At 50.2% G+C, this 13,371-nt stretch overlaps 1 protein-coding gene across 4 annotated transcripts in view; it reads left to right on the forward strand.

The window, feature by feature from the left end:
• The first annotated feature begins 1,559 nt into the window (after positions 1 to 1,559).
• Positions 1,560 to 13,371, forward strand: part of NDRG4 (NDRG family member 4) — a 39,043-nt gene continuing 27,231 nt past the window's right edge. Inside the window, exon 1 of one of the 4 annotated variants that reach the window (XM_072967475.1) lies at positions 1,560 to 1,896. Coding sequence is in view for 3 of the 4 variants with exons in the window: in XM_015248081.3 (XP_015103567.2) it covers positions 2,535 to 2,571 (37 nt within the window). In the remaining variant the exon portion in view is untranslated. Of the gene's footprint in view, positions 1,897 to 2,113; positions 2,572 to 7,242; positions 7,266 to 13,371 lie in introns of those variants that run through there. The other 3 variants (XM_015248081.3, XM_072967474.1, XM_072967473.1) reach the window with 3 other exon arrangements.

The raw sequence follows: 13,371 nt of genomic DNA on the forward strand, positions 1-13,371 counted from the left end.
GTTTGCCTATGGCAGAATGCTGCACACAGATAGATGCGTCACAGTGTCAAAAGCTCCTATTAGGCAGCCTTTTACATCCTCCCGGGGCCTGTATTCCTCCAAGGAATTCAGAACAGGCTAGGCTTCACAGTTAGGTCACTAGACCATCAACAATCAGTTTTGTTCAATGGCTAGATCTGAAATTATTGGAAAGGGTAGAATTCAGAAAACCCTAAAAGAAACTTAAATGCAATAGTAAAAATTTTATCAATAACCATAGGGATTGTTTATTGAGCACTTCAACTGTGTGTCTGGCACTATACTAAACATTTTATGCCATCACTTAATTCTTACAGGAACCCTCAGGTCAGCATCATCCCAGTTTTACAGAGTATGACGGCTCAGAGAGGATAAGTAACTTGCTGGATGTCACACAGCCAGGAAATTGTAGAACCAGCTCTTAAGAACTGGCTCCAGACTTGTATCTAATAGAATCAGTGTTTTCCTGGATGTTTTCGACATAGAGGTTTACTCTGTCACCACTGACTTCCCCCTATAATCCCCTTTACAAAGGAGGAAATTGAGAGGCAAGGATTTCCCCAAAGTGAGCCCCAGAGTGGTAAGAACCCAAGCTTGCCGCGTCTTGTGCAGTTTAAATACTGTACACAAAGTAGGAGTGTGCACCCCATCTGAGGGCCACCAAAACATACCAGCTTCCTAAACATTGGTGAGTCAATTAGTTCAAGGTCATAGTAGCTTCCAGGGAGGCCTGGGCTGAGAGAAAGCTGGGACTCACTACAAACCAGCCCAGATAAAGGTCCAGTGAAGGGGGGAAAGGCGTTGCAGGATTCTATTAACCTCTCAGCCCACCATCCCGGACCTCCTAGATGACCTAGTCCAACACAGTCACTGCTGGGAAAAGGCTGGACTCCAGAGGGGCAAAGCCCCGCCCAAGGTCAGAAGCAGAGCCTGAACAGAACCCCGGTCTCCAGGAGCCCTCCTCTTGAGCTGTCTAGCCCAAGTAAATTTTTTCATTTCCATTCTCCCTACAGTAGGACTCCACCCAGGGACTTTGGCGCTCCCTCTTTTGGGATGACAGGTGCGGGCACACTCACTGGGCCTGACCAGAGTGAGTCTGAGGACGACAGGGGTCCCCAGTTCCCTTTCCTGCTCGCTCAATGGAGGGTGAACAGGCGGGAGCAGAGACCTCGCCACACATACTGTCGGGGCGACCCTGAGGGCCCAGAACACTTTTGCCTGGAGTCACTCCCGCATGAGTTCCCCAAAGAAACCCTCGGGTTCCGAAAACGGGGGACGACACCCCAAGCCCCCCTGAGCACCTGGCTCTTCCTGACCCCCCAACGCTTTTCCCCAACGGTTCCCAGCCGGCGACAGGAGCGGCGGAGTGGGGTGCTCTCTCCTCCGGGCTGGGGTTCTCCCGGGGAATCGAAAAAAGACTGGGGCAGAGGCCGCCCCCTCCGGCGGGAGCCCGACGCCGCGCGGCTACTAGGGGACTGGAGGGGCGGGCGGGGCCTCCCACTGCACCCGGCGCTCTCTAAGCGGCGGGGACCCTTCCTCCAGGCGCCTGCAGGAGGTGAGGAGCTCGGGTGTCGCGGCTTCCCGCTCGCCCACCCACCCGGCGCTCCAGACGTGGCGGGAGGCGGAAGCCAAGCGCCTGGGACAGCCTCCGGGGTCCAGCCCCAAGGCCCTGCCCAGGCTCAGGGCTGAGCGCCCACGCCCCCGGCGCCCACGTGGGCACGCCCCCCGCGGCGCACCGCCCCAGGCCCGGCCCCGGTCCCCGGCAGCGGTGGCTCTAAGGAGGGCCCTCGGCAGCCCGCACCTGCACCCGTGCGTTGGTGGCGGCGGCGCCGAGGCCTGTCTCCCCGCCTGCGCGTCTGTCTCTCTCGCATCACCTCGGTGAGTCGGTGGCGCCCCAAGGCCATCTCTCCTTATCCTCCGGCTACTGCGGCCACAGCCAGCCCCTCGCCCCGGCGCAGCCCCCGCGCGCGACCCCAGACCCCGGAGCCGGCTGCCCTGTCGCCCAGGCCACACTTGGCCTACGAGGGCGGAACCCCCTCGCCACTCCATCCCTCCCGGACTTCACCCCGCCCTCCTGGCCAGACGCGGGGACCCCCAGGGCCACGGCCCAGCGGCCGCCAGCGCCTCCCAGATCGCGATACCAGGGGCGGCCAGGCCTCTTTGTTCGGGCGGCGGGCGCAGGGGCCCCCTCCCGCCGCCTTCCGGAGTGTCACCCGCACCCACCCGGCGCGCTCCCTCCGCCTCCCGGAGTTCACCCCGACCAGGTGGCGGCGGGCGTCTTTTAGGGGTGCGCGGTGGTGCAATTGGTGGATTTTTTTAAACCAGTTTGGAGGGGGGAGCGCGGCGTGGTGGTGGGGGGAGGCGGCGAGAGCTCTGCCGGCTCCCGGCTGCTCCTCCTGCTTCGCTCCTCGATCTCCTGCTGCTTCCCTCCTCGCCTCCCGCGCTCCTCTCCCCGGCTGGGCGGTGTGCATTCCCTCGACGCCGCAGCCCTGAGCTGGGCAGCGCCGGGTGCCGAGATGAAGGTGCTGGGACACAAGATCGAGCTGCTGACAGGTACCGCCGCCCTTCCCCGCCGCCGCCCCTAGGCGCTGCCCTCGCCGCCGGCTACTTTCCGAGTTAGAGAGGGAGCCGGGCGCGGTGGCGGGTGGCCCGAGATTTGGGGTGGCTCGGGTTCGAGCAGGAGGGGGGGGTGCAGATACCACTAATTACTAGCTTGTGCGCTGCAGGTTCCTGTGCGGAGCCCGGCCCCGGCAGAGGACTTGGGGCGGTGCCCTGTCCGGCTTTGCTTTCTGAGTTCCCAGGGCTCGGTGCCCGGGGTAGTAGGGCGTTTTCGGCTTGAGCGAAGGTCAGAGGAGCGGCCCCCTGGAGTCTCTGGCCAAGCTCTCGGCAGGCCCCCAAATGGGAAAGGGAGCCCAGAGCCCCTGACCTTCAGTGTGGCTGCGTCCCCCAAGAAAGGAGCTCCCTGCGCTCCCAAAAGGACCTTAGCCGTGGGCCTCTTATTTCCTGCTCCCTGTGACAATCTGAGCGCCTCTCCCCAGGAGGAAAAGTTACTTGCTGGGAGTAGAAGCTAAGTGGCCAGGAAAGTGGGAACCAGATTAGATTCTGATGCAGAGGCCCTGGGATGTGAGAGAGGCTTGAATTGGGAGTGATGTGAAGCAGAAGCTGGAGGGCCTGGTGTGCGTGGGATGGGGTGGGTGGTGGGGTTGGGTGAAGTTTCTGGCTGTGAGTACCCTTAAGGTAACAGTGGCCACTCCTTGGTTCATGCCAGGCTCAGAGAGAAGGGAAGGTGGAGGCTGTTCCTGGAGCACTGGAAACGCTGGCCAGGTACTCAGAAGTGCCAGGTCTGAGCCCAGTTAGCCACGCGGCTGGCACCCCCTCCAGTCCCTTGCCAGCTCTTACTTGTAGCACTAAACTGAGGTAGGCTGGTCCACCTGACTTCAAAGGGAACTGAGGGGTGGAGGTGGGGGCAGAACAGCTGAATTTGTTAATCCCCAGAGGGAACGTTTGTACCACTTCATGGATTTTTAAAGCCCTGGATGCATGATGGAACTCCTGGATCCTTCCCCCTCTCCTCCTCCAACACCAGAAGGCCCTAGAAGAAGAATGTTCATGGGAGATACAAGTGAGGGCTCCAGCAGGAGTCCAGGCTTTGGGGTCCCAATACAGCAGACCCTCATCTTCTGGGTACAGTGGTCAGGGCCCCTCCTCCCTCATCAGGCTAATCTAATCCTGGCAGACTCACTAAGCGCCTGGCCAGGCAGGAACAGGACTCCCTTGTCACTGTCTTGGGTCACGGGCTCCCGCTGCATCTCTCCAGGCTCTGGGAGACATCCCTCAGGGGCCTTGTAGCCTTTACTCTTTCTCCAATTACCTCCCACCCTCTTCCTTGTACCTCTCAGTTTAAATCCCAACCCCACTGCTGGCCCGCTGTGTGGTTTCAGACAGGCTGCTTAACTTTCCTGACTTCAGTTTTCTTGTGGAATGGTTGACCCCTTCCTCTGAGAGTGGGCATAAGGCTCACTGAGATAGCACAGGTCACACACCGGGATGGGGCCTGGGCCTGGTGGGCACTTCATGGGCTTTGTCTCCCCTCAGGTTCCTTGGTCTCGCCTGACCCTGTGATGGAGGACTCCACCTGCCCCGTCTGGTTGGCCACTAGGAAGTTTGGATCTGTCCTGACCCACTTTATCCCTGTCACATGCATCTGTGACATTTTGACCTGTCTCCTCCGTTGGATGACGAGCAGGTCACAGGGTGGGGGACAACTTATTGTGGCAGCATACAGCAAGTACTCAATGATTGTTGACTGAGTCCAGGCTCACACAGCCCACACATCAGCTATGTCCTCAAGATAATTTCTTAGAGGTCTCCCTGCCCCACATCAGTGTTAGGAAGTTATTTCACTGAGCCATTTTGTTAAACTCATATTTCTGTAACCGTTTATAGTTTTCACAATCTGCCTTTGATTATGACACCCGTTTTACCAGTGAGGTCACTCACCGCCTCACGTTATACAGCTGAGAAGAGGTGGAGCTGGATTTCAAATCCAAGCCCCAAGCCGTCCCGTGTTTCTAACTGCCTGGCTTCGGGCCGGTCTCTAAGCTGCCCTACACTTCACTTTCCTCATCTGAGAAATGGGCTCATCATGGTTCCTACCTGGTTGTGAGGCTGTATGTAAAATTTTGAGTGTGGCACCTGGCAGGCAGGCAGCAAATGGCAGTTGTAGGGCTGTAGTTCCCTAGCTGCCTCCTCAGTGTCCTGGGATCTCCTCCCCTCCCCACTCTGCTCTAGTCACCGGGTTCCCTTCCTCCAGAAAGTTCCAGTTCCTCCTCGGGGTTCTCCACACAATCCAGATCTCCCTGAGACGTGCCCTGGGGGACCCTGCTTGGGCCTCAGGTTCCTGTCCTGTGGGACAAGGTGGGGCCTGCCATCTGGGTTGGGCCCTGCGGGCTGGACATCCACAGCTCTGACACCAGGTGGGGGAAGCCAGGCACCTCTCGCCCTGGCCTTCCCCTCGGGGCTGGAAGGATGCCTGTGGGTTGTCATGCGCAACCCAAGCATGTCTTTGTGTTCCAGAGAGAAGGGGCCTTTCCGGGAGGCTTCTCGGGTGACCAGTGCTTAAATGGCCGGCACTTAGTTTCCAGACTTTCTCAGAGTCCTTCCGGGGCAGGGAGGGCAGGGATTTAGAAGTCAGAGGATGAGAATTTCAGGGTCTCCTCTCTGCTTCTCAGCTCCTGAGCAAATTCTTAACTTCTCTGAGCTTCAGTCTGCTCATCAGTAAAGTGGGAATAAAGGCCCCACCTCATTCGCCTGATGAGAAGGCGCCCAGGACACGGCCCGGCCCGCTCGCAGGCTCACGGCCGTCCTCACAGGGTGGGCTCTCTGTGCCTTTGTCGCTGGGTGCTTTTTTATTTCTCAGTGTGACGGGGAAAAGTGGGACATTCGTCTGTTTGCAAGTGGGAAGGTGATGGCTTTTGTGCATTTGTACTCCCACGGTATGTCTCCCAGGTGGTTCGGAGTCAGAGCTCTAAAATGGCAGATTTGCGGCTCTGAAATGGTCCCTTGGGAGCCTCGGTATTGGACGTTGGAAATTTTTAAAAATATACTTGATGTGTGATTAAAAAGCAAAACTTTGGCCAGTTTAACCTGGATTTTTGGTATCATTTTGATGCATGGAATATATATTTGCATAGTGTTTGATTGTTGACAGGTGTGTTGACCCATATATTTTATATGTGGAGGAAACAGGCATAGATTTATCCCAGGAGGCAGAAAATAAGACCCTGAATCCTCATTTCCAGTTTGTCCATTATAGTAAATGTCACTGCTTCACTGGGGTGCTGGGGGATAGGTGTGAGGGCCACCTAGGTGAGTCCGGAGGCAGGGTCTGTCGAGGGGGAGTGGGGAGACGGGCACGCTGTTCCACTGGTACAACTTCTATGAAGGGTGAGTTGGCAATGATGTACCAAAACCTTAAAAATACGTATAATCTGTGACTCAGCAGTTGAATTTTTAGGAACAAATAAAGATGTGTTCAGAGGTGTTTGCTCGACGATGTTATCCCATAGTTGTTTATAGAAGAAAAAATAAAAACTGGAAACAACCTAACTGCCTAACAGTAGAGGAGGTTAAATAAACAGGAGTGCATTTATACCAGGGGACCCCAGGCAGCTGTGAATTATGCTGTCAAAAGTGACTTAGCCACCTGAACAGATGTCTCCTTATATACATGTAATAACGTGATGACAGCTCACACATGGCATTTGTCGTCTGCCGGGCACAGTCCTAAGCACTTTTTATACATTAACTCATCATCATAACAAGCCTATGAGGTATGGGCTATTATTTCCTCCTTTTAACAGATAAGGAAACCAAAGCACAGAGAGGTAAAGGAACTTGCTTAAAGTCACACAGATGGCAAGTGGCTGGCTGAAATTTGAACCAGGATATCTGGCTCCTGAGTCCAAAAGATGTTTCAAAACAGTGCTTTTTGTTAAAACAAACAAACAAACAAACTCTTTATCAGTGAATAAATCAGCACTGAAAATGAAAGGATCTAAGCAAAAATGTTAACAGTGGTTTCCTCTGGTTACTAGGATTGTATGTGATTTATTACTTCTTTTTGCTCTTCTGTTTTTCTGAATTTTCTCAGTGAATGTGTATTGCATGAAATTCAAATTCTATTTTTAAAAACAAAAAATTAACAAATGCACAGAGGAAAGTGCTAAGCCTGGGGTTCTGATGGAACCAGTCCTGCAGGAATTCTGAAGGAGAGCCGAAGTCCAGGTGTGTTCTTGGAAAACTGTAGGGAAGAAGAGTCATTCACGGTGGATATTGAAGCTGGCTTTCCATGAGTACAGGGAGGAGGAAGTCGCTTTAGGCAAAATGAATAACACAAAGATGGGGCCGCAAGGCTGTGGTGCGTGTGTGTACATGCACTCAAGGCTGAACCATGGTCCCCAAACATACTTAGATCCTAATTCCTAGAACCTGTGAACGTTACCTCATATGACAAAAGAGACTTTGCAGTGGTCTTTCAGTTAAGGATCTTGAGGTGGGGGGATTATTGTGGATTAGCCAGGGGAGCCCTAAATGCAATCACGTGTATCCCTAGAAAGGGGAGGCGGAGGGAGATGCGACCACAGACCGCAGAAGAAGGTGACGTGATGTCTGTAGCAAGACACTTCACTTGCTTCCGCTGCTGGCCTCGGAGATGGAGGAAGGGGCCATGAGTCAAGGAATTCAAGGTACGCAGCTCTAGAAGCTGGAAAAGGCAGGAGAACAGATTCTCCCCCAGCACCTCCAGAGGGAGAGTGGTCCTGCCAACACCTTGATTGCCGCTCTGGGTCACTGATTTTGGACATCTGACCTCCAGAAATATAAGACAATGAATATGTCTTATTTGAAGGCATCAAGGTTCTGGTGATTCATTATAGCAGCACCAGGAATCCAATGTGGGGGTGTGGGCAGATCAGGCCTGGTGCCTCAGCCTCAGCAGAGGCTGGCACCACGGGCTAGTAGACAGGCCATAGGGTTGGGGTCTGGAAACCTGGTTCTGATCGGGCTGCAGGCTGAGCCAGGCTAAGCCCACAGAGTAGTCTTGAGGATCAGCTGGGAGAGACCAGGACACTGCTTTGTAAGCAGAAGGGCATCACCCAAGCACTGACAGGGTGTGAGCTTCTGTGTACCTAACACACACCTGGTCTCCGGGTCACGACAGGAAATCTCTTGAGGCACGCCCTTCTGCTTTTCTTAATCCTTAGGTGCTTTAAACTCCAGACCACAGATGGAAGGTATCCTTCAACCAGAATGACCACAAATCTTAAGCCCCATAACCAATAGCTTTGAGGACCAAGCTGTTTTTTTTCAGTTCACATGTAGGGGGATGGGGTGGCAGGACAGATGCTGTGTGCCTGGTGATGCTCTAGTCCTCGGTGGGTGAGAATACTGTCCTGTCCCTCCTAAGTACAGGCCGGTTCCTCATCCATCAAATGAGAGCCCTGAGCCCAAGGTTTCCAAAGCCTTTGCCAGCTCCATGGTATTCCCTGTGAACCCAGCATACTGGGACGGGGCAGAGAGGGACAGTGGTCAGGGGTAGTCTGGAGGTCCCTTGCAATCCAAAGTGGCCCCCGGATGTTCTGGGGCTCCTTTTTACCATCACAGCTTTGGAATTGCCTGCACTGGAAAGCCCTGGACTGCTAGTGTAGACTGTGGGGTTGTCATTTAAGTGGGTGGGAAGTCCTGCCTCCGAGCCCACGAGCCCTCTGACCCCACACCTGGGCCTGGCTGCCCATATGTGACCTCCAGACAGACAGGTGGGGTACTGGCCTTCGCTTGGCCCCTCTGGACTGCACAGGAGAAAAGACCTTAGGTGTTCTGTTAGGTGTCTTGTTTGCAAGTAATGGAAACAACTTAGACTGACACAAAGAGGGGAATCTAGGGTGTCTGTGCAGCACGGTGGGCCTAGGGCCACATGAGACCATCAGGCACTGCGTCTCTCTCCCCCATTCCTATCGATTCTGCTCTTTGGGTTGGTTTGGTTCCAAGTATGCATCTTCCTCGTGATGGCAAGATGGCTGCTGACTCACAGACCATCCTCCTAATAACCGCAGCAAAGAGATTCTCTTCCCCAGGGATTCCGGCAAAGGCTTGGTCCTGATTAGAGCCGGTGCCCCTCCCTGAACTCTCTCTGAGGCCAAGCCATGTGCTGTGTCCACTTGGTCTCCGCACCCCCTCCTCCCTCACTGGCTGCTCCTGCTCACTCTGTGCTTCGCTGCTTTTTTCTCATCTCCTTTTTCTGGGGCTCACCCTGGGACCTCTTCTCTGTGCCACTCACTCCCTAGCTGACCTCATCTAATCTAGCAAGTTCCAGACACCATCTCTGTGGTGACATCTCCAGCACCAGCCTCTCCCCTGAAGTGCAGACTCTTATAACCACCTGCCATTTGTAGCCCCACCCGGCTCAGGTCTAAATCAACTGCCTGGGCTTCCCCCAGCCTCTTCTTCCCAACGTCTTCCAACTCGTAAATGGTAACTCCCTCCAGTGGCTCAGGACAAAACCCAAATCACCCTCACTCTTCTCTGTTGTTTGCCTCCAAGCCCCCTCACCTGAAAGTTACACAAGGGTTAGACTTTTTGTCTATAATGGTCAGTCTTTTATCTCTGGTTCCTAGAACAGTACCTGGCACATAGCAGACACTCAGTCAATGTCTAGTGAATGAATGAATGAGTGAGTGAAGGAAGGACTTAGGCTTGGGCCACTTGGCCACCCCTGGGGGTGTGGTCATCCCTGCCTGAACCACATGGACTGAGAATGGGGGAGGGGTGACATTTCCATCAGCAGGTGCTGTTATGGGAAGAAATGGCCTGGGGTTGAGCAGCCCCAACTCAGGGGCCCCCCTCCTGCAGATATTGAATGTGAGGTGGGAAGACTCTGAGAGTTGCTTGGAGTGGAGGCGTCTCTGCCAAGTAAGTGTTGCTCCTCAAAACACAAATACATGAGGCAGTTCAGAGAAGGGGGCTTTCCATGAGAAAAGTGCCCAGTAAGAAAGCTGCTCCTTCGGGCTCTCTCCTTCCTGCAGACCATGTTGCAGACCTCTGAGCTGGAGGAGGTGGTTGCCTTGGCTTTCCTCTTTGATTCCTGCACAAAGATCCAGGACATATGTATCTTTGTTTCTGGAACATTTGCCAAATGAGGCAAAGATACAGGACTGAACTGAGGCACCCATGTTAAGGAAACGAGAATTTGTGGCAGAAAGTGCCAAACTGAGCTTTCTAACTTTTGATTGTGGGTCATGGTTACCTGTGCTGATACAGTCACTGTGAGCTTGTAAGAGGTGGGCTGGAGGGGGCTGGCTCACTCCTTGAAGCGAGAACAAGAGCAGAGAGAATGCCTTTGGGGACCGTGCTGCCCGGGGACCGGACAGGGGAGGCTGCAGGCTGTGGATCAGCCCGAGCAGTTCCCTGTTTCCCTCAGACAAGCCCCGTCCTCTTACTTTTCTTTGAGTTCATTTAGCACAGTAGGCTGGGTCTCCAAGAAAAATGTCCCAAGTTTAGATTAGCTTCAACGGTATGTGACAGAAAACCTCAAATAATAATAGATTAAACATCAAAATAGAAACAGACTCATAGACATAGAAAACAAACTTACTGTTACCAAAGGGGAAGGAGCGGGGAGGGATAAATTAGGAGTACAGGATTAACAGATACACACTACTATATATAAAATAGATAAACAACAAGGATTTACTGTATAGCACTATATATATAGAATCACTTTGCTGAAACTAACACAATATTGTAAAACAACTATACTTCAAATTTTAAAAAATAGATTTAACAAAAGTGTGTATTTCCCACTTTCATAAATAGAATCTGGAGATAGGCCACCTAGAATCATGGCTTCATGATTCTCAGGAACCTGGACTCCTGTATTGCTGCTCTGCCACATTAGTATCCTGCCTCAGGGTCCAGAATGGCTGTTCAGGCTCCTACCATCACATTTGTATTCCAGTTGGCAGGAGAGAGGCAGATTTATTGTGTCTATGTTTAATACCTGGAGCCATGTTGTGTATGGAAACAGAGTTGACACGTTGGTGCTGTGCCTCAGCAGAAGAAAATTTTATAAAAAAGCTATTTTCTGGCAACTCTTAAGATGCACATTCTTTTTCATTATATCTCTAAAATACAGCTTCTGTTGGCGAGGTGGGCACCAGGAGCTGTCCTTGCTGTCACATGGTCACCAGAATTTGCAGCTTACAGGGAAATCCTAGCGTGAAGAGCAGAACACTCTTGGGAAATGCTGCACCACTGACATTACTGATGTCAGAGGAACTGGGGCTTCTTGGAAAAGCATGGGCAGCAACGATTTCAAGACAGAATGATGCAGAGACACTGGACCCTGATTGTGCAGAAGTTTTAGGAAGACCTTGAACAATTTATTTCACTTGTGTTTTCCTTTTAAAAAATGTAGAAGAGTGGTACAGCAATGATACTTCAATTTAAAGAAAGAATGTACAAGAGTGATAGTCGCTTTTAAAAATCTGGGTCTGGGGTGGAGGGTGTATAGTTTAGTGGTAGAGTGTGTGCTTAGCATGCACGAGGTCCTGGGTTCAATCCCCAGTACCTCCATTTAAAAAATCTAATTACCCCCCTAAAAAAAATCTGGGTCTAAGTCTAAAAGAATAAAGTATTTTAAAAAAATGAAGTAAGTAGCAAAAAGTTCCAAATAAGAACCCATTGTGTGAGTAGCAGTTCTGAAATTACTTTGTGTGTATACTAGGAATGAACAAATAAACAAAAATATTGGGGATAATGAGAACCAGATTTCTCATTGTGGAAGAAAAAAATTACAAATAAAGAAAAGGAAGAAGTTAGAATAAACTGTGTGGTGTTGAATAGGAATTAGAGGTATCAGTACAAAATTTTAATATACATACAGATTCATAGAGGTGTGTGTGTGTGTGTGTGTGTGTGTACACTTAGAAACATCTGTAGCAATGACCATACCTAGTGCTTCTTGGTTTCTAAATATCATTCTCCAACAAAAGCAACCAAGCAGGGCTCCTTGGAGAAGTGGTTGATTCCACGGTTGAGGCAGAAAAAATACAAGATGAGTTTGGAACATTATATGGGGCTAGAAAATTAGAAACTACTCAAAAAATGATGGACACGTGGTGAAAGGACCCAAGAGCCAGCTTGAAGGAACTCCCAATGGCCAAATCTGGCATAACCAGAACAATAAAAAAATAATAGCAAAGGATTATAACCCACAGGATAAAATAAATAATTGAATAAATAAGTAAATGGCGAGAAGACAGCTCATTTTCTTCCAGGAGAATTCCAATTAATAAATGTAGAAGGGATGATGGAAATAGAAAATTATCATTAAGTAAATACTGCAGTAATAATTATAGGCAAGAATCATCAATGGTTGCTAAAATTAGTGGACAAAAGGATGATGCGAAACAGGATGTTTGCATAGTCTCAAAGTATCTTCCCACAAGATATTTATTGATTACAAAGGGAAAAATAGTAACTTTACACTGGAGAAAACTGGCGGACACCACCTAAATCAGGTGATAAGTTTAACATCCCCAGCAATAAGACAGATCGACACCCTACACCCCATGAAATGGTACAGTGACAAAGGCACATCACTTCTGTTGTATTCTTGCTGAAACTGCATAACCTCGGTCTAATCATAAGAAAACAGACAAATGCAAACTGAGGGATGTCCTGCAGATTTAACTGATCAATATTCTTCAAAAGTGTCAGCATCATGAAAGACAGACTGAGGAACTGTCCCTGACTGGAGGAGACTACATGGCACTAAGTGCAAGGTGGCATCCTGGATTGGGAGACTATTGAGGAAACTGGTGAAATTCATCTAAGGTCTGCAGATGACTTAGCCATCTCGTATCAGTGTTTCCTTTCCTGGTTTCTCTAACTGTATTGAGAGTCTGTAGCATGATGATGTCACGAAGAGCTGAGTGAAGGGTATGTGGGAAGCTTCTGTGCTTTGCTTTTTCTATAAACCTGAAATTATTTCAGAAGAAAAAGTTAAAAGGTAGGCGGCAGTATTATGCCTTAATTGGCAGGTTTTTTTTCTCTTCCATTGGTACATAAAACGTTAGTGTCATCTTTAGAATCGATGCTATCTTAGATTTGATAAGATCTTCTATGTAAAATAAAAATGTCCCTTTTGACCCTTCCAAGCCTTCCGCAGAGGTGATTGAGCATTGTTACAGTCACCCTGACTCATTTGAGGAGCTGATTTTTTTTTTAATTTGAAAATATATGTACCTGTTCAGCACATATATTTTTCCCATAAATGGGCTTATTTATACTTACTATTCAGTGAGGTACCTTTTTCTCTTAACTGCATATTTTAGGTTGCTTTCCTAAAATCTGTCTGAGTGGAGCTGCCTCATTTTTAAAATAGCTGTGTAATGTAAATGGTTCATGGTTTATTTAGCCATTCTCCAGACAGTCATTTGGGTGGTTTCTATTTTTTTCCTATTCAAAACAGTGCTGCAGCAAGCATCCCTGTGCATTGCCTCTAATGTTTTCCTTTAGGATAAATACCTAGAGACAGAATTGCAGAGTCGACAGATATTTGCATTTTTGCAAACTGCCAAGTTGCCGTCCGGATGAAGCTGAACCCACTGCACTTCAGCCACCGGTATATGAGAGTACATGTTGCTTCCCCACAGCCTCACCGACACTGAACGCTGTCAGTCTCTGAATCATTTACAGTCTGAGTCATTCATTCATTCATTCCCTCTCATTCAACACAAACATATCAAACATCAGAAAATATTAACAATTGTTTTGGTTACTATTGTTGTTGTT

The sequence above is a fragment of the Vicugna pacos genome, chromosome 9 (genome assembly GCF_048564905.1).
Source record: "Vicugna pacos chromosome 9, VicPac4, whole genome shotgun sequence".
Classification (NCBI taxonomy): domain Eukaryota; kingdom Metazoa; phylum Chordata; class Mammalia; order Artiodactyla; family Camelidae; genus Vicugna; species Vicugna pacos.